General features: G+C 38.0%; 1 protein-coding gene across 1 annotated transcript in view; it reads left to right on the forward strand.

The window, feature by feature from the left end:
- The window catches only part of TMEM135 (transmembrane protein 135), a 157,509-nt gene extending 134,770 nt beyond the window's left edge, over positions 1–22,739 (forward strand). The window contains exons 7-15 of the mRNA XM_059465996.1: positions 4,395–4,436; positions 5,695–5,841; positions 7,996–8,065; positions 11,948–12,115; positions 14,764–14,827; positions 15,518–15,594; positions 17,181–17,279; positions 18,714–18,781; positions 20,321–22,739. Of these exons, the coding sequence (XP_059321979.1) occupies positions 4,395–4,436; positions 5,695–5,841; positions 7,996–8,065; positions 11,948–12,115; positions 14,764–14,827; positions 15,518–15,594; positions 17,181–17,279; positions 18,714–18,781; positions 20,321–20,453 (868 nt within the window). The 3' untranslated portion in view covers positions 20,454–22,739. The remainder of the gene's footprint in view (positions 1–4,394; positions 4,437–5,694; positions 5,842–7,995; positions 8,066–11,947; positions 12,116–14,763; positions 14,828–15,517; positions 15,595–17,180; positions 17,280–18,713; positions 18,782–20,320) is intronic.
- The last annotated feature ends 869 nt before the right edge of the window (positions 22,740–23,608 follow it).

Genomic DNA, 23,608 nt, shown 5'->3' on the forward strand with positions numbered 1-23,608 from the left:
GAGCTCTGCATGTAGGAGTTTCTAATTTACTCTTACCCTAAAGGATACCGTAAGCACTGTGGGGATGTTGTTAAACACGGCATGTTGTTACTACTGTGAGCTGCTTTCTGCTTACCAGTTCCGTGGGTGACAAGTGATGTTCCTTCAGAAGGTTTCTTGTGCACTGTATATTTAGAGGAAATCTTGAGAAGAGCTATGACAAGACATACTAATAAAAAACCCCAAAACAGACGTACTAATAAAAACCCCCAAAATATAATTGCTGGCATCCGGGCTTGCAGTTCAGTGTGGGAATTTCTTCCCACAGGATGGAGGGAGAGTTAACTCATGTATAGCACCTCTATACATATACAAACATAATTACAGTTAGTTCATGTCTTGTTGGAAGTATAGTTTGTATCAAGCCTTGGCTCTATTCCACTTTTGCTGTTTTCTTTATGAAAAAATAAATGTGTGTGGCCGAATGTTAAATTTATCTTATAAATATGCACGATTAAAATCAACCCTATTTGCTCATGTGCCAGAATAGTCCCAGCAGGGGAATTTTGAGAATCCAAATTTATTGCTTTGGCTCCTTGATTCTTCTGCTCCTTTGGCTCCAACCAAACACAAGCTCTGGCCAAACAAAAGCTGGAATGGAGTAGAGCATTTCTGCTGTGTGATCAGGTCCATGGTGCCAGCAGGGACAGCTGGCAAAGTCACTGCCACTCTTGGCTTTGTACCAGGGACAGTCCCCATCTGATGGGAGAATGTAGCCAAATTATGCACCATTTGAATTACTGCTTGCTGGGCAGGAAACAGTGTTGCCCTCCTGCAGAATGGGATTTGGTCCCTGGGACATTCAGGGTGGTGGGAAACATAGAGCAGTAGAATGTTTTGGTTTAGAAGGAACCTTAATGATTGTCATGGGCCGGGACACCTTCCTCTAGATGGGGTTGTTCAAAGACCCATCCAAGCTGGCCTTGAACGCTGCCAGGGATGGGGCATCCACAGTTTTTCTGGGCAACCTGTGCCTCATCACCCTCAGAGTGAAGAGTTTCTTCCTAATACCTAATCTAAACATCCTCCCTCAGTTTAAAGCCTGTCCTCCTTGTCCTATCACTAGATGCCCTTGCAGAAGGGTAGGTGAGCTACAGCGAGTCCCTCTGATGCCATACAACTCTGCGAGTTCAATAGTACCCTAAAAAAACCCCTTACAATTCACTATTTAGATTTTTCCCCTCTCAGGGTGTCTGCAGTGCTGGGCACATATGATGTATTGTGCTAGGCTCATTTGAAGCTTGAGTAGTTCGTTGGGGTCAGCAGCAGAGTGCAGGCTTTTTCACCCCTTGAGCAATGAAGCATTGAGTAAAAGTTATTATAACCAATTAGTGGTGGCATTATTATTACCAATTAGTGGCTGCATGAAGCAAATCATTACTCTAAGTTCAGTTATTAGCAGCCAGGTGTTTGTGAAACGTGCCATGTGCAGCCAGTGTTGTACCTCAGCAGTCACTGTTGAGGCCAGTCACTGAATTTGTGATGTCTTTGTAAGGGGGTTGTCACAATCTCCCCCCAAAAAATGTGTGCTTGAAGTCAGTGTGTAGGGCTTTTATGGTTGCTGCCAGTGTTGTGTACCTAGTCAGTGAATAAAAAAGGTCATTTCAATCTCTAGACCAGCATTCTGAAACCTTAAATATAGTGAATTCATTATCCATGATGTAAAACAAAAAATTAGAATTACAGCTTTGTTGTTGGTTGCCTCTTCATTCGTAAGAGCAAAATGGCCATGCCAGAGAAGGGGAGTTACAGTACAAATTACTCTTGACTGCAAGTATTGTTTCTCTCGGACTCCTGTTTATAAAACTCTTAATAAACAATTTTCCCACACACCCATTAGTTTTGCAGAATGGTTTTACAGGAGACAGTTTAGACAGCAAGCAACACTAATTATATTTTATTTAAAAGCTTAATTGCACTTTTTACTTTTTTAAAATTAAACAGGAAGTTAAGGAGGAAAAAATTCTAATTGTGTCTTTAGTGTCACTTCCTTACTGAACTACATATTTAACTTTGATGTATTTTTCAGGGAGATTCATAGCTGTAGATCCAAATAAACAAAACAGCAACAAAAAAAAAAAAAAAAGAAAAGTAAGCATAGCTAATAAATTCCAATACACTAAATACTTTCTGAATTGAATTGACTTTTTTGTGTAATTAGAATAGGCATTAGAAATATTTTTTGTTTCTTGGAGGAAGAAATTAGGGGGTTGGAGTGCTGTTTTCTCTTTTGGTGGTTCAGATGTCTTCTGATTTACAATATTAATGAAGAAAGGATTTGACATTTTCTTTGAGGTCAGTTTAAAGGAAATGAGTTGTAGGATAGCATCCATCAGGGTGCTTCAAGCACAGCTGGGCAGGGACATCTGGTGGTGCAGTAAAGGAATCATTGAAGACTTGCAACTGGAAGTGAGTTACATTGGAATAATTAAGGAGAAAACATAATTATGACCATACTGTGATTACTTTTCTGTTCTGATATTATTCTAGAAACACTTATGTGCATGTTTAGATTGCAGTCTGTGTATGGTTTTAATTTACTGGAAAAGTAGAAACTAAAGCCCTATTCATGAGCTGGCAGCTTGCAGGCATAATGTGTTGGACACCCTTCACTCAAAGGGCATTTAACTTACAGTCAGCTGCAGGTTTAAAATCAAACTTAGAAAACTGGACTGTGGTACTGTGGATGAAGTGGAGTATATATTAAACCTGTGCATTTGGACTCTGGACTTCTGCCAGTGATTCACTGTATTCTCTGGGCTAAGCTGATTTTTTCAGTCCATCATTTAGTTTTCAACCCATCTTTGAGTCCATCATTCTGTAAAAGTGCTGTAATAGTGTTTCAGCTTCTGAATTGTATGTATGTGTAAAGAATCACAATTAAAATTACTACATGTCTTTGGTTTCAAAGTTCTATGTTAGTTGAAGATACAATGAGCAATTTTATTTTTATGTATTTGCCTTGAACCCCTCTACATCATAAATATGTGACCAGTATTTTAACTGCAGTCATCTTAAAAGACAAACTCTTTGCAATGATTTTTTTTTGGTGCTGTATGTAACTGTGTTCATGCTGACAAAACCAAGTCCTTGGAATCATATGTATTGAAGGTCGTAACCTTGGAAAGAATTTGGAAAGGAGTGTTTAGTGCTGTGATGTCTTACCAGCTCTGCACCAGGCACTCCCCTGCCAGGACAAAGCAAGACTTTCTTCATTTGTGAACATCTTTGATTTGATGTTTTTCCTGCTGTTTGGGTGTATCCAACCATTGGTAGTACATGTTGGCCCATGCATGGAATCTTTTGGGAGGTGATGTCACCTGCTCTTGAAGGGTGTGTGGGCACTTCCAGGGATAATGTGGTCTCTGCAGGTGGAAGGCAAAGGGTTGTCATCAGCTGCTTCTTTTCACAAACCTTTTGTAACTGCTCTCCTGCCTTCCCTTAGAGTAGGTATGCTCTTGAAATGGTGGTGCTGCTAAGTTACTAGTTTGTGCTTTGTGTACTGTGTCAGGAATGCATTTTTACCATCATGTATTCCCCATACAATTCAAAAAAGAAAAGGAGAGAAAACACAAATATCTCCTCTCTCCTATGCTATCAACATGGTTTTTCAGGAGAAATCAGTAGCAGCTGCAAGCTACAGCTCCTTTCATTGTATCTTGGACAGAAAAAAAAGTCAATAACCAAAATCTTCCACAGCCAAATATGGGCTCCTTGCTGTGGTCGTTCTTCAAAAAAGGAACCCTATAGTTGGTAAGAACAGATATATATTATATATATATACATACTATCAAGCTCAGAATCACAGCAACCACTGACTGTATAATTAAAAAACTGGGACTTTCAGATTAAGAGTCTTCTTAAAGTAAGAAGCTGTAGAGATCAGCACTTTGCAAAGTACAACAGTTTATCTCAAAGTCAGAGAAATTCCCTGCAGCTTTTCACAAGAAGGGTGGGTGTTTTCGTTGAGATCCAACCCTCCTTTCTCTCCTTGCAGTAAAACATCTGTTTTGTTAAACTCATCATGACTACTTTTCCATAAAGCAACAGTTCTTTGTCATCTTGCATTGTTGCCCTAGTTGTTCTGTTACCATCCTTCAAAAATTTCTCCACTCTTGGTTTGGATAAAAAAGAGAAGCACTGGCATTTGATGCTGTGTCCTTTGTTTCAGAGATGTCCCAAGGCTGTGGTGGCAACTGGGAATCAAGGATAACCACAGAGTTGTTGCAAACGTGCTGGTTTTTGTTAATGAAAAGCTGGTGTTCCTCCACAGCCCTTCTTTGCCATATGTAATCTGTAACACTTTATATTGCCAGTAGCCCATTATAGAGAAATCTTTTGGTTTTGTCTTTCAGGTGCAAAGATGGCTTGAAAGGATTTACATACTCTGCACTAAAGTAAGTAAAGTTTCTGTGACTATGTAAGACAAGATATTGAGGAATGATGCACAGTGGCAGCTGCATTGTAAGAAAAGATTATTCCTAAGAAAAATCATGCTGCTCTAAAATTTGTCCAACTTTTGGGTATACAACATATTTTGAAGAAGGCATAATCATAGAATCGTTTGGGTAAGAAAAGACTTCTAAGATCATCCAGTCCAACCTTTAACCCCACACTGCCAGGTCCACCACTAAACCATGTCCCCAAATGCTGCATCCACATGTCTTTTGTCCCCTCCAGGGACAGTAGCTCCATCACTTCCTTGGCAGCCTGTTCCAACGCTGGACAATCGTTTCAGTGAAGAAATTTTTCTAATATCCAATCTAAACCTCCTCTGGTGTAGCTTGAGGCAGTTTCCTCTTTGTGTGCTAGCAAGAGAGAAATCCCTTTGTACTTCTGACTGTTATTAAAGGAAACTCAGACATATGATTGCATGTTTTGGAAGGAGCACTTATCTTCTGTCTTTCTAAAAGTGGAATTCATGATAAGCAATATTTTCCTGGAAGCAAATGGCTGCTGTGTTTTTACTTGGATCTTATTTGCTGCATAACATAATTACAAAGTTTTTACATCTTCTTTACCCTTGGCTAGACTGGCAAGACTGCCAAGGTACAGTGTAACTTGGATTCTAGTGCGTGATTTTAGGAAACATTTTGCCATTGTGTCCTCCTTTGCCATTGATACGCAGTAATTCTACATCTAAGATGAGCCAATATATTGACAATATCAGCTTCTGGGTGAAGAAAAGAAGGCTGAAGATGAGGCCAAGTGAAACAAAGTTGGTGATTTAAGTGGGAGCAAAAACATTTTGAAGATTCTGCAAAATTGATATTTTATAAAAATATTGTAGTAATTATCAACCTTTATGTAACCCCATTTTGCTGGAGAGAATTGAGATATTTCAAGTGCTTTTTTATATTCCTACTTAGTGCTCTTCCTTTGTCTGAGAGTCAGACTTCCCTGTTAATGTTTTTGGTTTTAATTTTAAAATATTCCCTGCATCAATTGTATCCTCTAGCTGAAGCATGTCTTTAAATATATGTCAGTGGATTGATCTTCTCTAAAGAAGTATGAGGTTTGGCAGCAGTATAAGATGGGTTTTTACAGACCTGGGAGTAACTTCAGTCTGATATAAGACTGAGAGGCTTATACAGGACTTCATGTATTTCTTCGAGTTATGTAATTGCTTTGGTCTGTTTTGCTTTTTTCTTTCAGGTTCATTGTAGGGAAAGAAGAAATCCCCACCCATTCTTTTTCACCTGAAGCAGCATTTTCAAAAACAGATAGAAAAATCAAGCATAGTGAAAAAGTATCACAGCCAATGAACATACTGGCACTAACAAAAAAGCTCATGGACAAAGTGTGAGTAAAAAAACCCAAAAGAAAAAAAAAATTGAATCATTGTTATATAGAGTGCTTTAATTTCTGTTATGTTGTATTTTACAACGTTTTGTAATGCTTCTGCTTTACATTTCAGCGTTTTTTATTTCATTTTTACTAGGTAGTTAATAGTGGCAGATGACGAACTCTGGTGAAAGCAAAACTTGAAGAACTGTATGACCTTGCAACATGCAGTTGTCTAACAAGGGAGAACAAACTCAGCCCATGATGAGTGCAGGATGGTGTTGCTTTTTCTGCAGTTTTCAACAAAATCAGTTCATGGCATAGTTCTGCTGAAACGAGTGGTACTATGAAGGAGAAAAATTACACAGCAGCAGATCTTACTTATGTCACCATAAGTGACTGTAACATAGTCTTTTGGGGGACCTACATCCCTGTTTTGCATAAAGGAGAACTACCTAAAAGAGAACTACCTAAAACTACCCAGTACGTGGGCTGCCTCTGCTGTCTGGGGATAGGAAATTGCAAAGCAGAGTCTAAAACTGTTTTACACGAGGTCGGATCTAGACATGTGAAGTTAGGCAAGGTGGGTGTCCCCCTATCTACAGGATCCAATTCACTGTCTTTTATGAGCTTAAAGAAGGGAGAGCAGTGAGCTTTTCAGTCTGATATGTTCAGACTGAACATATGACTTACTTCTGCTATGACTGATTGCTCTGCTTCAGGCACACTGGATACCACAGGGAGTCATTCATTTACAGGGAAGATGGAGTAAAAAATGGGTTGGGGGTACATTCACATGACACCTATGAATCTTCACTTCTGCTGACCTCTTCCAGAGCAGTTTTATGACCAAATCTCTGCCTGCTCTCATGCAGGAGGGAGTCCTCCACGTGCACTGTGTACTCAAAGTAGTGGCTTATTTTGCTTGCTCAGATGATGAACAAACATGAATTGATCCCCATCACATGGTGACTTCCTATGATTTGCTGTGGGTTTTAGTTGAAAAAGATGAGGGAAGTCATCAGTGGTTTTTCAGGCATGACTGTATTAGACAGCAAAAGTCCTACAAGGAAAAGACACCTCCAGCCATAATCAAATGCTTTTACCTGAATTGCTTATGCCTGTTTTGTCTTAAATACCCGTGACTCAGTTTGCTAGAGATAGTTCATTGCTCTTCTGTTGTTGGTTAAATACAAGGATTGAAGATGGAGAAGAGCAATGTTTTAGGGTTTTGAAACTCCCAACTCAGACATTCAGCAAACTTTCAATATGGAGTTTTTATGCTCCCACTGGTTTCTCCTCCATATGGTTCTTTTCAATATAATTGAGTCTAAATGCCTGTAACCTGAGCACATTCTCATTACAATTTTGCTACATAAACTGACCTCACAGATGATTTATGGCCATTAGACTTTATAGTACACGATTCAAAACTTCCAAGATATTTGACATAGTATATAAGTTGTGTAATTTATTTTACATTAAATCTTAAATACTTGGATATAGCAAAATATAATGTTCAGACCCAGTATGAATTACTTATTTTAATTCTACATAATGCAGGGCTAGAAACTGTACAATCCACACATCCCACCAGCCCAAGCCAGTCTGTTTTAAACACTCAAGGTCAAATTCTCAGTCCAAAGGAAGAGCTACATAAAAATCTACACTGCAGAAGAAATAGCCCAAAAGTGAGAGACTTGTAATTGAGAGAAGTCTCACAGGGTATGCATTAGTGTGATCTGTATTGGCTTTCAGTGACCCTTACAGTGGTGTGAAAGATGAAAGGGCACAGGCAACAGATGCTTGCTCAAATATCCTTCCAGAACCATGGAGCAGAGACAAACCAGGAGAGGTCACATCACTTCTTCTTGTTGACCATAGCAGAAAATTTGTTCTTTAATTTAGCATTTTATGTGTAGCATGGCAAGAGGTTGGATCCAAATAAGTAAGTGTGCAGACACATTTTCTTGGTGTACAACTAAAGTATTGTTAGTTTTTATTGTCCTTTTATGGCATCATAAAAGTTCACAGTGCCCTTCAGTGGATAATGGGGAGAATGAGTGCTGGGCAAATAGCACTTTATGTATTTTTAGGCAAGAAAAATGTATGAAGTCTCCTGTTGCTGAAAACAGCTACGAGTTAATACGTGTTTCATTATGCTTTTTGCAGGTGCAAACATGGCCCAAGGCATAGATGCTGTAAACACTATGGAGATAATTGCATCTCATACTGTATTAAAGTAAGTGCAGAAAATGTTGGATTGACAAACTCTGGCAAAGAAGGGGTAAAAGTCAGGAAAAGCATATGCTTAGGAAGTGAGCAATGAGCCTGTTACTCATTCTTTTCTATTGAAAATGTGACAAGCCAGAAAACAGATTTTCTCAATTTAGGACGGGGCGGTGGTGGGGTTAAAGTTCTCTGGTCTTTCAGATTAGCTGTAGTGAATGAGTAACATAAAATGTGTGGGAAAAAACAGCCTAGCAAGCAAGGAACTTGTTTAACTATGTGATGCACTTCACGGCTGAGCCCACTTGTGAGTCCCCCTAAATAAAGCACCTGGAATGTGCTGCTGTGGCAGGCAGCCCCGGTTCCCGTGCAGCTGCACGGCTCTGGAACGTCGCTGCTGGGCACTGGGTGCACCCCTCCAGTCATTTATTTTAAGGGCTTGGGGTAATGAGAGATTGGTCACAGTTGCTACGCCCAGGAAGGGCTGTTTATCTCTGGTGATAGAATTCATCCTCCATTATTAATGTGATCACTGCATTTTTTTCAGAGAATTGCTGTGCAGAAATTTGTATTAGCTGGCGTTGGGTTGGCACAGGTGGTACCACCTGCTATGCCTGTTTTGGGAGTTGGTAAGGCTCCAGAAGATCTCAACCCCTTAACAGTTGACCTGGTTTTATATATGGAGCAGCAAAAATGTGTTTGAGTATCTTCAGATGCTTTTAATGCATATTACTTTAAAAAATAACTTTTTAAAATGTTAAAGGAATCCGAGGATGGGGAGGAAGGTGGATGTTCAGGAATACACATCCTTTTCACTTATTGATTGAGCATAATTTTGTTTTGTTTTATATATCCTTAAATAGAATGAGGGAAGGAAAAAGCCTAACTGATAATAAAGCTGAGTAAAAACTTGACCTGACAAAAAGTAAATTTTAAAAATAAATTTTTATAAGGCTGTTCTCTCTTTAGACAAGACAGTTGTGCATTTGAAATATATTTCATTCTTGGACTTGTCCTCTTTAGGATTTTGGTGTAAATTATTCTTGACTACAATAACCTAGTGAGGAAGTTACTGCTCAAGTGGCAGTCAGATCCTCTAATTTTCTGACTGTTTTGTGACTTTTTACTTAAATTAAAACATGAGTGGAAAAAAATTATGTATTTATATTTTTAAAGATCCAAAATTCTCAAAGTTCAGTTCTGTGACTGTTCCTGGAGTTGATCAGTAACAACTGTCAGCTGACATCATTTGAGCATGTTTTTACAATTCCTTTTCTGTAATGGAGCTGTCAAACCTGATAACGAGGTGATAAGCTGCTTATTGCCAAAACTTTCCCTCAGTTTTCCCTTACCCTTGAACAAGTTTTCTTCTCATTAATACATCTGTGCTTTAACTGCCATTTGCATGCTCTTCTTCTCCTGCTTCACATTTAAATGCACATTAGCTCATTGACAGCCTCATGGCTTTTACATGATGTAACATTCAGTAGTGCCATATCACCTGAGTTCATTGACTTCCCTTCAAACTTTAAATACTTGAAATGCTTTGTTCTTGTAAGTGTCTGAAAAGAGCTGTGACAGAAGCAGTGGAACAATATTTTTCCTCTCTAGGATTTTGCTTGTTGACAGTGAGGAGCCATTAGCCACAGTAGAAGTCCAGTTGTCTGTTTCTTCTGCTGGTGCTGCAGACAGGACCAGATAACTCTCCAAATTCACTGGTGACTAAGGTGGCCTCAAAGAAGGTTGTAGGATCATGCAATGGTTTGAGTTGGAAGGGACCTTAAAGCATTCCAGCCCCCCTGCTATGGGCAAGGACACCTTCCACTACACCAGGTTACTCAAAGCCCCTTCCAACCTGACCTTGAGCAGTTCCAGGAATTGGATATCCATGACTTCTCTGAGATTATTTTCTATGATTGTAGTCTCAAAGTTCTGTCTTTTGAAGGAACGTGGGGTACTATATACCCAGAATAAACATTGAATATCTTAATTAATTGATTTTAACTATCTTAACTAATTCCTCATATATTGCAACAGGTTGACTGAATTTATGGTATGTTTCTGAACTCTGTTTATATGCACATGTACTTTTCTGAATTTGAGTTTTAGCAAGTATCTTGAATGTATTAAGAAATTTGTTTCTCAAAAGCAGAAAGGTTTATTCAACAAATTCTGGAGATATGTCATTACACTGTGCTACCAATTCTGGCTGATCTGACCTCCAACTCAAAATCTCTGTGGAGAAATGGCTCTTAGAGTTTTCTTTGCTCACTTGTGTTTATTACAGTGCCCTGCATATGCTCTGCTGTGTACTACATCCATTCTTATTGGATGTCTTTTTATGGAAGATAAAGGTTACAATACTGTACATGGATTATAAGATATAATGCTTCCTGTGACTGTGAAAAAACACCTGTAGGTGTGATATGATTCCACCTGGTTGTAGTAATGAGCTAAATAGAGAGATTTTGCACAATACTTGGTATTTCATGGGCATCAACACTAAACCTCAGTCCTGTGGTTCAGCGCTTCTAATTTGGCTACTAATAGGAATAAAATCAGGCATGTGTTGAGTGTTTAACCAGTTGTAATTTAAATGTTTCTTCACCCCACTGAAGTCACCTTTGCTTGGTAAAAACATTAAACACACCATTCTGTTGTTTCTTGTTTTGGGCTTTGTTCCTCACAAAGGTTTAGGACATTTTCTTATTTTTTTATAATGGCATGAAGTAATGGAATTTTTTCAATCAAAAAAATGCTGTTTTATCATTGGATGATTTTATTATTTTCTTCCACTTGGTTCTCATAAACGACTTCTTGAGTAGCAGGAAGAGTACTTCAGGAAGAGTTTATTACTGGATGTTTAACCACAATAAAATTTTATGATCTTTATGATGCATTATAAAGTCCTTTAGGAGGCAAAAATGGTTTGAGCTTCTGAGTCTGAAAGGTTGCTCAGTCAAACCCTCTGCCAGATTTCCTTGTCACTGGAATTGTGTCCCTGTAATTGAATAAAGTGCCTGCCTTATTTGCAGGTGAGTGCAGAAATAGTTTTCACATAAAGAATCTTCCAGACAAAAACTAGGTAAAATTTATTCAGAATTATTTTAAAAGGTTCACCTTAAAGGTTAAGAATAATGGTAGGAAGTTTGGAGGAAGTTAGAAGAAACCGGGGAGAATAATTTGGAAAAAAAATTGAGTGTGGTTTTGTGTCATGTTAAAAACAAAACCAGATCCCTATCCAAGGTGGAATAGTAAGTAAATTCTTTGGAACCCATTTTATCCCTTCTCAGTAGCTCTGCATATGAAGTCCCTTCCAGTTTCTCCCTTTCTCTTGCTGGAGGCATCCTACAACCTCATGTTTGGCTGAGGAAAAGTCCGTGAGCATGTGCCCAGCCACCAGGGTTAACTTCTAATTCTCACGCTTTCTGAAATTTATTTTTGGTGGACTCTTTCCTCCTTACTGTTTTCTTGAGACATTTGAGTACAGAAGTGTTCATTTTTTTCCACTGCATTGCTTTCCTCTATAAACCCATTTGTGGTTAAAAGCTGGTCAGTAACCTAGAAATGAAGTCATCAGGATTATTTCAAATGACAGAATTTTGGAGTAGAATAGAAGGCTTTTTCTTGAGACCTTTCAGAAATTCCCAGAAATTAAAGAAGAGTCAATTGTCTGTGATTTTACTGCATTTGCTGTTTTACAGGGTAACTGGGAAAAAGAAAACTCTTGAGTTAGAAGGTGTGGGTAGAATACATTTATGTGTTTTACATATTACCTTCAGAGTGGGTTTTAAACTATTTGATGTCAAAAATAAAACCTTCTGTAGAAGCTTTGGCTTTTTCTTTTCCAGAATTTGTGGTTTCTTACCACAAGATCTCTATTTCTTTTCTCTAGGGCTTCATTAGGATGTTTAGCATTGGTTACCTGATCCAGTGTTGCCTTCGGATTCCTTCCACCTTCCGGCATCTGCTTACGCAGCCATCACGGCTACTTTCCCTCTTCTACAACAAGGAAAATTTCCAACTTGGAGCTTTTCTGGGATCTTTTGTCAGTATATACAAAGTAAGTTTATAGCATACAGAAATTACAAATGCACTGGTTTTTATTTCACTTTTCAGAATATCGCGAAGAGCTAAAAACTCAAGCTGTTTAATGGTACTGGTGCTGTTTCCTACAGCATGTTACTGACAAACTTTATACTATTGTAATAATCAAATTGTAAATAGAAAGCTGTTCTTCCATTCTGTGTGTTTTTTCTGTAATTGCTAAATAAACCTGATGGATTTTGCAGCTTTATTTCAAGATCAGGAGATAGAGAGTACTTCAGAGAAAGTGAATTCATATTTGAGAGGGATTTGCTTCTACACAAAAGCATTTTCATGCAGGCACAAGTAGTGACTGCAGTAGTGTCTGTGTTGCCAGAGAGAAGCCATGTGCAGATTTTGTTGGATCACATATCTGAAATTCTTTCTTGACACTGAATAGCAGGAGACTGGAGAACATACAGCATGTAGCTGAGGAGATATTGCACTTACTGCTTGGAAGTGTATCCTTTCTACCCCATTATAAGATGACAGATTGTGAACTGATCTGCATTCATACAGCATTGTTGGAATGAATCAAATTATGTTTATTTATGCCAAAAGAGAATGTGGCAAAGCACCTGCCCTAATGCAGAATAGCACTTCAGCACAGTGCAGTGCTGAAGTGTCTTTTGCACTTTTGTTTTCTCATCACATGGCATTTTTCACCTGCCACTTTATTTGTTCTTCAAATTCAAGATCATGCTGTATTATTTCAGGTTAAATGTTATTTACCTAAAAATAAAAAAGAGGTCTTAAACGTAAGTAAAACAGCACTTCACTTGATTGGTAATTAAATCGAGACAATAATTTGTAGGTTACAGAGTCTAAATTTTTTGATAGCAAAGTGCTAATGAGCTGTTCAGAGTTTACTTGAAAATTAATTTTTTTCTTAAACTTTAAGAAAAAAGCCTTTAGAGAAGAAAAGAAATTAAATTGCAAAAGCTAAAATGATTTTGATGTGTTTAAAAGCTTCAATTGAGAAGTGCAATTCAGCCCAGTGGATACTCATAAAATGAGGGTGACATATTCTGACCTTTATTTATTATTTTTAAAGTATGTACTCAGCGCTGGTGAGGCCACACCTTGTGTCCTGTGTTCATTTCTGGGCCCCTCAGTACAAGAAGGACATTGAGGGGCTGGAGCGTGTCCAGAGATGGGAAATGGAGCTGGGGAAGGGTCTGGAGCACAAGTCTGGTGAGGAACAGCTGAGGGAGCTGGGTGTTCAGCCTGGAGAAAAGGAGGATCAGGGGTGACCTTATCACTCTCTACAACTGCCTGGAAGGAGGCTGCAGCCAGGTGTAGGTCAGTCTCTTCTCCCAAGTAGCAAGCGACAGGACAAGAGGAATTGGCCTCAAGTTGACCAGGGAAGGTTTAGATTTGATAGTAGGAAATCTTCACTTAAAGGGTTGTCAGGCACTGCAACAGGATGTCCAAGGAAGTGGTGAAATTGCCATCTCTGGAAGTGTTCAGGTGTGTGGATTTGGCACTTGGGGATGTGGATTAGTGGTGGCTTGGTGGACACTAGGTTAACAGTTGGAATTGATCTTAAATGCCCTTTCCGGGCTAAATGATCCTCGAATTCTATGATCTACTATATGTTATTGTTTGCATTTCATAACTTACACAAATTTGGGTTGCATTTTATTTTTCTTTCAGTCTAAATAGGCGAGTAGGGCAGCAAAAATTCTAGTCACTCAAAAAAATTGGACCATGGCAAAAAAATTTATATGCTTGATGCATTTTGGATCCAAGGGATATGCAGTTCTACTTTTTTAGATTAATGTGTTTTCCTAGTTCCGGAATTTATTGGATGCATGAAAAAAATCTTTGGAGGTTTGGTATGTAGTTGAAAAAAACCTTTATCATGGGAAAGAGTCTAGCAGGTACAGCAAATGAGGATGATATGAATTCATGATTAGCTTTGGTATTAGATTGGAATTCAAATTAGATTAATCTAATTTGACTAATTAGATTAATTAGATTAATTTAATCTAACTCCAGTTTTGAAAGAAATGGCAGCAGTAAATTGTAAATTTAAGACACTGAAATGTTATGGGTACTATGTCCAAATCTCTGGACTTTAATATCACCAGTGCTTTTAAAAAGCTTGTTCTTCAGTTTTGTTGATTTCTTGTGTTTTTGTTGATGTAATTTAGTGTTTCTTGATGTGGTAAAGATTACCTAATCAGACCTAATGTGTCTCAGTAATGAAAGTTTCTACAGCTCTTAAGAAATTGCAATGGGATTTTACATTTCCCTTACAAGACTGAAAAAATGGGAAGGTTTGCCTACTCACTTATCAATTAAATTGCTTTTTATTCTAACAACCATACCAAGAAGAAGAAGAATACGTTATCCCTGGAAGTGTTCAAGGCCAGGCTGGATGGTGCTCTGAGCAACCTGGTGTAGTGGAAGGTGTCCCAGCCCATGGCAGGGGAGATGGAACGAGGTGATCTTTAAGGTCTCTTCCAACCCAAATCATTTTATGATTCTGTGATTATGGGTATTATCACACTACATTCTTTATTCATCCTGTGTGCTACATGACTAGCTTATAAGGAATACCTGCAGTCTGTGTGTTATAAGAAATAAGTAGGGCTAAGCTTGCATTCTGTTCACCTGCAGGGTACAAGTTGCTTCCTGCGCTGGGTCCGAAACCTTGATGATGAGCTTCATGCACTCGTAGCTGGTGAGTCCATGGAAAGTTTGTGTTGTATGTGTTGGGACTCTGCAAGTATTCCTCTTGTCTGTCCTCCCATTCCATTTTCAGACTTCTGTGATGAAAATAGGACTTTGTTCCTCTTCCTGTGTACATCAAGGTTGTGTCAAAGTGACAGCGATGTTTCAAGTAGTGTCAAGGAAAGAGTTGCAATTAAAATTGTAAGGCAAATTCAGTCAAATGTGGAGTTTATGGTCAGCTCCAAGGACAGTATATTACGGTGTGCATAAATATAAACTTGTCCTTTAATCTGCAGCTGTAGACATGTGAGATGAAAGTACTCACTCTTCCATATTTCACAGAATACACATTGAGCTCCACGGGGTCCAAAGAAAGATGATTTTACCATGAAATTTGTGTGGTGGTGAGGCCCTTCCCTCATGTGCATCTGTCACATGTTAGAACCACAGAGATCTCTCATCCCACAAAAACCAGAGAAATTTGACAGTGTGCTCCTGAGAACAGATTTGTTTCAGCTTTCTGAGACTTTCTCTTTTTAGTGCTACAAACCATATTTGGGCAGCAAAAAACCATCACTGAACTGTGCTGTCTGTAGCAGCAGAAATAAATAGTCCTGTGCAGTGTTTGTTGGACTGACACACAACAGTGACCTTAACAACGCAAACCACAACCTTAACAATGCTTTTCTAATTGTTACAGGGTGTCTAGCAGGAATTTCTATGATGTTTTACAAAAGTACAACTATCTCTATGTATCTGGTGTCTAAATTAGTAGAGGTAAGTTATTATCCTCCTAAAGGAGGTCTTCATTTCATCTATTTTTCAAGGCAGAAGAAAAGAAAGTGAATGTCAGAGGTTTTATCAGGCAATTCCAGTAAAATACAAAGTTGTATGGTGATGGTGTTTCACGACATGTGTGCCAAGAGGCAATGTTGCCATGTGATCTCATGTCTTTCTTACTTTCTTTTCTTTGACTAATTTTAAATGTCCTTTATCCACTGGTCTTCATGTATATTCTCCACCAATTTTTTTTAATCTCCTGACAACCCTTTGCTTTGTAGTTTTTGCAGATTTTTAAAATCAGAAAGTTCCAAGAATGTCTATTCTGCCAGAAGCATAAATCAGACCTAGTCTTTAATTGCAGATTTATTGCCAAAAGCTGCAGCTTAACTTCCTGCCTTTGTTCCCTTACTTTGGCATTCAACAGTCTAAGATAACTCAGAATAGCTTAGGTTTTGGTCTATAGCTGAAGTTGTTTGTCACTGTACTATAGCTCATTGAATTCCCAGCTTTGGAAGGAACTTTGTTCTAATTACTATTCTTCAGGCTTGAATTATTTCTCTGAACTTGCTAAAATTTGGAAATCAGGAAAAAAAAATTAGTTACAGAGTTTGGGTATGTTGATTATACTTTTCTAACCAGCATTTGATTTCTTACTGTGATTCTTCCAGAAAATTGAGACTTAGTCATGGTGAATTCCCCAACACTACTACTGCAATGAGTTGATAAGGTTCTTTCACTATGCATCATACCTGAATCACATATTTCTCCTGCAGAACTTGAAGGCCTTGTTCTCTAGTGATAATTATCCACGTCCATTACCAGAGCAGAATTAATTTTAGAGATCATAAAAAGAAGAAACTTTTTTTTTTGTTACACATAAAATGAAATATAAAAAGGGAAGATACTCTCTGTTTCTCCTCCTGGTTATCCTAGACCAAGCTCTGAAGGCAGTTGGTCTTATAAAGGCAAATCTGAGTTATCCATAACGACTTTTAGAACTCAAGTTGTAAAAAAACCCAGTATTATCTTGTATTGCTGATGCTTTTCTGGGGACTTTGAGACATCTTGGCTATGGTGAAATAAGAAAAGCGCTGTGTGTTCTTTCCTTTTTTTTTTTTTACTACTTTTATCATCTTATGCAAGCCAAGGGTAACTGACCAAAGAGGCGTGTGCTGCTTTGCAAGGTCAGGCTGTGCTCAGGAAAATAAACTGTACATGTTTTCTCAGAAAGTAAAGTATGTGATTTCAAGCTGTTTAAGAACAGTGAATATTCACTTTGTTGGAATAGTTATTGCATTGTTCTTTTGCTTTTTTAAAATGAAGAATCTAACAGAGCAAACTTTCCCCTTTTTATGTTTAGGTTCTATAAAACCCAAGCTGTTGCTAGTCCTGTTATGTGCAGTAATAGCTTCTTAGTAGATTGATCTTGTGCAACATCTGTAATCTGTTTTAATTAACATCACATTTGTGGGCATATAAAAAAAGATAAAGTTGATGTGGGTTTTTTTTAAAGGTAAAAGAAAAAAGTAAAAAGATACTTTGATTTTGTTGCATTCAACATTTTTTGTTTATTTTTATAGACTATATACTTCAAAGGCATTGAAGCAGGGAAGGTTCCCTATTTTCCTCATGCAGACAGCATCATCTATGCCATTTCTACATCGATATGCTTTCAGGCAGTAAGTATGTTCTCTAACACATGAAATGCTTTACATCAAATGTTGAATGAAAAGAGGAGCACAGGGAGATAGTTCTGTAGAAAAGATGGTGAGATGTAGTGATTCACAGCACCATGCTCCTGCATCCTGATTTGAGTGTCACTGGGGGAAGGTCAATCCTAGGACTCGGTTTCTCCTTTGCTTACAGCTGAATACATTATACAAAACATTGAATTCTTTGGAAAGAATCTTAAAATGCACTCACCCGGAAGATGAACATTAATGTACGAACTTCCATGAGCATGTGAAAGGACAGTTTTTCAAGTAGGCAAACTGTATAATACAATATTTTATGTTTTTTTAAATCAACTGAAAGTTTCCACTCACTTAAATTAACATTGCCTAAAACAGTGAAAACCGTGAAGTGTTTCATTTGACACAAGCAGTAGTACCATTTTTTCTACTTCTCAAGTTAGCTACATGCCTTTAACCTCAGTCCTTTTATTGTCTGCATCAGCTAGAAAATCAACTTTTCAGTGCTACCCAAATAGCTCTACTATTCTACTACATCTCACCGTTTCTAGACCTTCTGCTGAAACATCCCTGCATGAACTACATATTCTCTGGACCTCGATAACTATTTATATTTTTTGTGCCCCCCAATAAAGAGAATATAAAATGACCCTAAAGCAATCTTCTGCACTCTTGTGCTTAACAGGATACACTCCTCCTCCTCATTCTTCCCATGTGCTTGGGAATAGTTCTAAGTCTAGTATCAAAGTGAATTGATATTTTGGTGCTTGGGATGTGCCTGAAGGTCTCCAAAATACTCCTGACAGGGACAACTGTGTGAGACTAACAGACAAAAAGTTCATATGAGAAAAGAAGAGTTTTTTGGTTACATAATAACTAATTGGAAAACTAATCTAAGACTAGAAACAAATTGCTAGGTTTAGCAGGAAGAAGGAAGGAGAAATTAGAGAAAGGATCTATGTATGCTGAGATGTTTGTTATTCTCTATATTTCTAAGTGACCCGGAAAAGTAATGGAATAGAGAGGAGACATGGATTTTGAATGTATGACATTATTTAGGATAATGTAGCATGAAATATAAATATGACTACAAGAAATGGTGGATCACAAAATGCAGAATGGATAGGGGATTAAGTAGGAGGTAAATTTGGCATCCACCAGTCCAGAGTCGCGCACATAGGAGTAATGATTGTTGTTGCCTTCTCTGCAATGAGATGTAAGTTAATTGTCATCACTGGTAAAATACTGTATTTTGGGAATATTTGTCTATGCTGGTGGTGGTCATACAAGCATTGAATTCAGCAGAGAGCAGTAAAAATGAGTTCCATAACAATCCTTTTGCTGATTTTGGCTACCTAATGTAGCAGATGAAACTTTTGCCTGACACTGTCAGCTGGCTCTGACAGAATCCTCTCCTTGCAGGCTGTCATGGAAGTTCAGAACCTGAGACCTTCATACTGGAAATTTCTTTTACGATTAACAAGGGGCAGGTATGTACTCAGGGCTGTGTTCTGGCTTGTCTAAACCTGTCATTGATCACACTCAGCTTTCTGTGTCATTCACTGCCAGCAGCAGAGTGCTACAAGTACATGAGGGCTAATTTCCTGTGGATTTACTTTGCTTTTCAAATGGTTTCCAGTACCCTTGAAGTTCTTTGCTGCTGAAGTGACATTGCTGGGTTTAGTGTAATGACAGGAGCAAACTGCTCTAGTGAAGACTATCTAGCAGATGAGTATTTTACTTGAAGCCTTTTTAGCCCACCCTATGGAGGGTGGGATGCTTTCAAGTTCTATTGGAACATGAAGAATCCAGTAAATGACTGTTGAAGAAATCAGTATGTACAGTGATTAACAGCATGGTATTACTATGGGTTTAAAAGCATTACTGGAAATGTCAGAATATCTCATAAGAATACTTGAAAGTTTCAGTAGTTTTTAATAGGTGTTTCAGTTGGGAAAGGGTTTTTTTTTTTCTTGTAAAGCTAATGAAAAATTTTCACTGATCATAATCATGAATATACACTGTAATATAGTGGATGTTTTTCCTCTTTGCTGCAGGAATCTAAAAAACTTTCTTTTAAAATGAGATCTTGCTGTAACTGACTTACAAAAATACAGTTTAGTGAATTGTACACTGATATACTGGTGCAGTGTGTGGCAGGAACAAGGCATCCAAATCTTGATCAGTTTATGAATGGGGTTATAAAAAGTAATGTTTCTCGTGACAACGAGCTCTCCAGGCTGTAAAATTAGAAGTGAAATCAGAGGCTAGTCCCTGGAGCATGTTGAACCTACACTCCCCGTGGCACAGTACACACGAGGTGATTGAATACATTGCAAGATTTAGTGGGAAGCTTTCCTTGGGATGCCTGGAGGCAGTCCTTAGGCAACCTCTGAGGCCATACAAACATGATACAGGGAATGATGTCAGTACAGATGTCCAATTTTGGCTGCATTTTTTCATTTTGTACTAATCCTAAGCTTGCCTTAATTGAAGGAGAGGAAGGAGTACAAATTCTATTCTGCTTATTTATTTTATCTGAAGCAAATCCCTCTAATAGTAATTTTGACACTCTCTCCATAAAGGCAATTTCTTTTGATATTTCATACGCTTTTCATTCTATAGTTGTGAAGAACAACAAAATGGAAGTAGGTTGTAACACCCAGAAAATTGGCATCCAGACTTGGACAGGCAGGGCCACAGTTTGCTCTGGAGTGAGAGAGAACAGCAGTATATTTTGGTTTGACCTTTTTTTTGTGGAATTGAAAGTAAAAGGGGACCCTTCCTCTTTTTCATAAGTTGCATTTTTGAAGTACACTAACACAAACATTATTAGCCACATTTTTCAAATTTTTAAAAAAATTTTTATTGCCTGAGGTGAAAAACTTTCAATATCTGAACAGTGCAGGTTGAAGCCTATATGTCACAGATTTTGGTAAACTTTCGTGACATTAAATAATTTTATTTATTTTATTTTTTCATAAGTAAGTGAGTCATGCATTCATACTTTCTTGTCTTTTCTTTTTCAGGTTTGCTCTCATGAATAGGAAAGTTTTAGATGTGTTTGGTACTGAAGCATCTAAGAACTTCAAGGATTTCACACCTAAACTTGACCCAAGATACACAGTTGTGCCACCAGAGCTACCACTGGAGCTGTCTTGAACACGACAGTGTGGCTTGACATTGAATGTGATCAGCATTTTGTCCTGAAAAGTTAATTAACTTGACAGTCGTATGTATGGAGGAGGACTAGGGCTCCACTTCAGTATTACTTCAATGAGAAAAGCTTTTTACCAATCAGAAATACTGAAGCTTTGCAGGGAGGTGTGGCTTAGTGATTAAGCCCTTTCCATAAGCAGAAAACATTTCTGGATTGCTGTAGTTGGTTGACAATATGGTAGAATCCTGAATGAATTAAACAAATGAGTAATATATTTAGAGAAGTAAAACATAAATATGCTTCATAATTTCAAAAATTCCATAGTTCATACCAGTAGACTATTTCTTGGTAAAACTAAAAGTAATTCTTAATTTAGAAATGAAGACAATTGGCATAGTTTAGGTCCAGAATTTTACCTGATCTTAAAAAGATTGCAGTCTGGTGAAAATGCCTCCCTGGTTTTTCAAATTGCGTCAATGATTTGTCTCAAAAGAGCCACCACCCCCTCGTTAGTTAAAATTAGATTATTTTTTCACAGCTGTGGTTGCAAAATAAGGCATTCCTTAGGAAAAGAAAATGCATATTGATTCAGAAATCACATTCCAGGGCTGTAAATTCCTCTGATGACACAGATAACAGGCAAGGAAAACAAGAAGGCGGTTCCGCTGGCCTCTGTGCGCTGAGGAGCGGCGGGTGTGGTGGTCAGCATCTGCCAAGTGGAAAAGGACACAGCTGGCAGAGGAAGGAATGAAACATTCCAGCCTCTGAGATGGTGTTGGAAACAGCAGACAGTTACAAAAAAAAAAAAAAGCCAAGAACAAAACAAAACAAAGCAAAACACCCGCCCACCTCCCCCCTCCCCAGATAAAATATACTGAAGAAAAATGTTTATTTTTGAAAGGGTTTGACATTGTCACCTTAGATGGCATTAGGTTGTTTGTTGGGCTGCAGCACCAGCCAGCATTTCAAGCATTTCTTTGGAAGAGAACTGACCCGTGAGGTTAGGCTGTTGCAGAGAACAGTTTTGACAATCAGATTAATAGTCTGTTTTCCTTGTTATTGGTGAAGAGTGGTTTTCCACCAGGCTATCGGACTCACGACTGGCAGAGTTACATTAAATTTTATGTGGTACTCAATGCAAATAACTACCTACACAAAGTCCATCTCATTTTTAGTGTACATATTTCCACAGATTTGTGTTCTAAAGTGAAACCTTGACATGCTAATTGCCTTTTTTTTCCTTTGCTTTTTTGAGCTTTTTTAATTATAACCCATTCTGGTGGTGCTGAATGGTGTTCATTACCCTAGAAGTTAATGAGAAGATGAACTATATTCACATTCAACTGAAAAAACGGAAAAGAAGCGAGATGAGCCAGGGAAATTGCAGTAGGTTTACATGTATTTTAAAAACAAAAAAAAAAAAAAGAAGAAATCAGTGTTTTATTGGAAGTCTTTATCAGATAATATGAACCGGACTAATTAGTAGACTCTTTGTCTTGTAACACTGTAATCTTACCCCAGCCATAACCATATTTTAATTCCAATTAGCTGAATTTCTTACTATTGAATATACTATCAAATATAAATTTTTATCAAATTTATTGTCATGATAATTTTACAAATCTGTGCACAAAATCTGCTTCTTCGTCAGCTACATGAACAGTGATGTTTCGTCACTGTTACTAAAGGTGCTTCATCCTTTTAAACAGTGGTTGTCCAATTTAGTGTGACTAAAGTTCTACAAGCTAGTTTGTATCCAGTATTTTGTTGCTTGGAATTATATTCGAATTCCTCAAAAGGAAATAAAAGTTAATTGAACAAAAACTTTAAAAGGATTGTAAGAGATTTGTAGTGTTTTTCCACTGGAATATGGTCTGAAGTATTTGACCTTGTAAAGTCTGAGAAGTTATATATTTTCGGTGGTATATTAGAACTCACACAATATATTATGAATACTTTCTAGTGTAACAATATACCATTCTCAAACTTAAAGATATTTTATAGATGGGTTAAGTTTCTCCACTGGAATGACAATTGTGATTGTTTCTCTATTTGAGGGGTTTTTTTGGGAAAAAAAATCCAGGAACTACATCTCAGCAGCTAAATAACAGTTTTGTCTATGTTTCTTGCTTCCAAAATTCACAGTTGTTTCAAGTTATTTTCATGTAATATAAAGAGAAATTAAAAATTTTTAAATTATTTTTATTCAAATTGAATATATGTAAGAAAAAAAAAATAAAGTCCTAATGTTCTTCCCAATAATAAACAGTTGCTGCTTTAAAAAGTGACTTTTTTGGCCATGTGGTTAATAAGCTCTCTAGAGTTGTAAGTGAAATGAAGTCATAGGATCATACAATGGTTTGGGTTGGAAGGAAAGGCCATCTAGTTCCAAAGCTCCCTGCCGTGGGCAGGGACACCTTCCACTAGACCAGGTTGCTCAGAGCCATCCAACCTGGCCTTGCATGTTTCCAGGGATGGGGCATCCACCATCTCTCTGGGCAACCTGTGCCACTGCCTCACCACCCTCCTTGTAAAAAGCTTCTTTCTATATCTAATCCAGTAGACTCTCCTTCAGTTTGTAGGCATTAGCCCTGGAAGTGATTCCTGGTGGTGAAGGAACGCCAGGAATGTGACCGTGCATTTAAATTTGTTGCAAAATAAAGTCTTAATGCAATGTCAGTGAAAAGTGTCTTGGTTTGGAAAGACAGGAATCTGCTAAGGAAGGCAGGAGCCTCCCCTGATAATGGAGAATGTAAACCCTCCCCACCCCTCCGAATTGCTTTTAAATTAAGGGGCTCTCAGGCAAAAAATATGGGAGAAGGTAATAACAGTTCTTTAATAGGGAAGAAAAAAATAAAAGGATAAAATAAACAATGCAGTACACTAGAACAACACTGACAGAGTCAGAACCCAACCTGACGCCCTGTGGGTCAGGGTGTTGGTAGCAGTCCAATTGGAAATGTGGCTGCAGTCCTCCTGACGTGCCAGGGAAGGTTCTGTTGGAGCAGGGGGGTCCTGTAGGGAAGGATGTATTCTTCCTCTGAAGATCCAGTAGAAGAAGAGGCAGCTGCTGTTCCTCTGGGGAATCCAGTGGAGTAAGCTGTGCTGGTGTCTCAAAACCTCTGGATTATATCTGGGTAGCAATGCTTGGCTCCTC

Source organism: Ammospiza nelsoni, chromosome 2 (genome assembly GCF_027579445.1).
Source record: "Ammospiza nelsoni isolate bAmmNel1 chromosome 2, bAmmNel1.pri, whole genome shotgun sequence".
NCBI lineage: Eukaryota > Metazoa > Chordata > Aves > Passeriformes > Passerellidae > Ammospiza > Ammospiza nelsoni.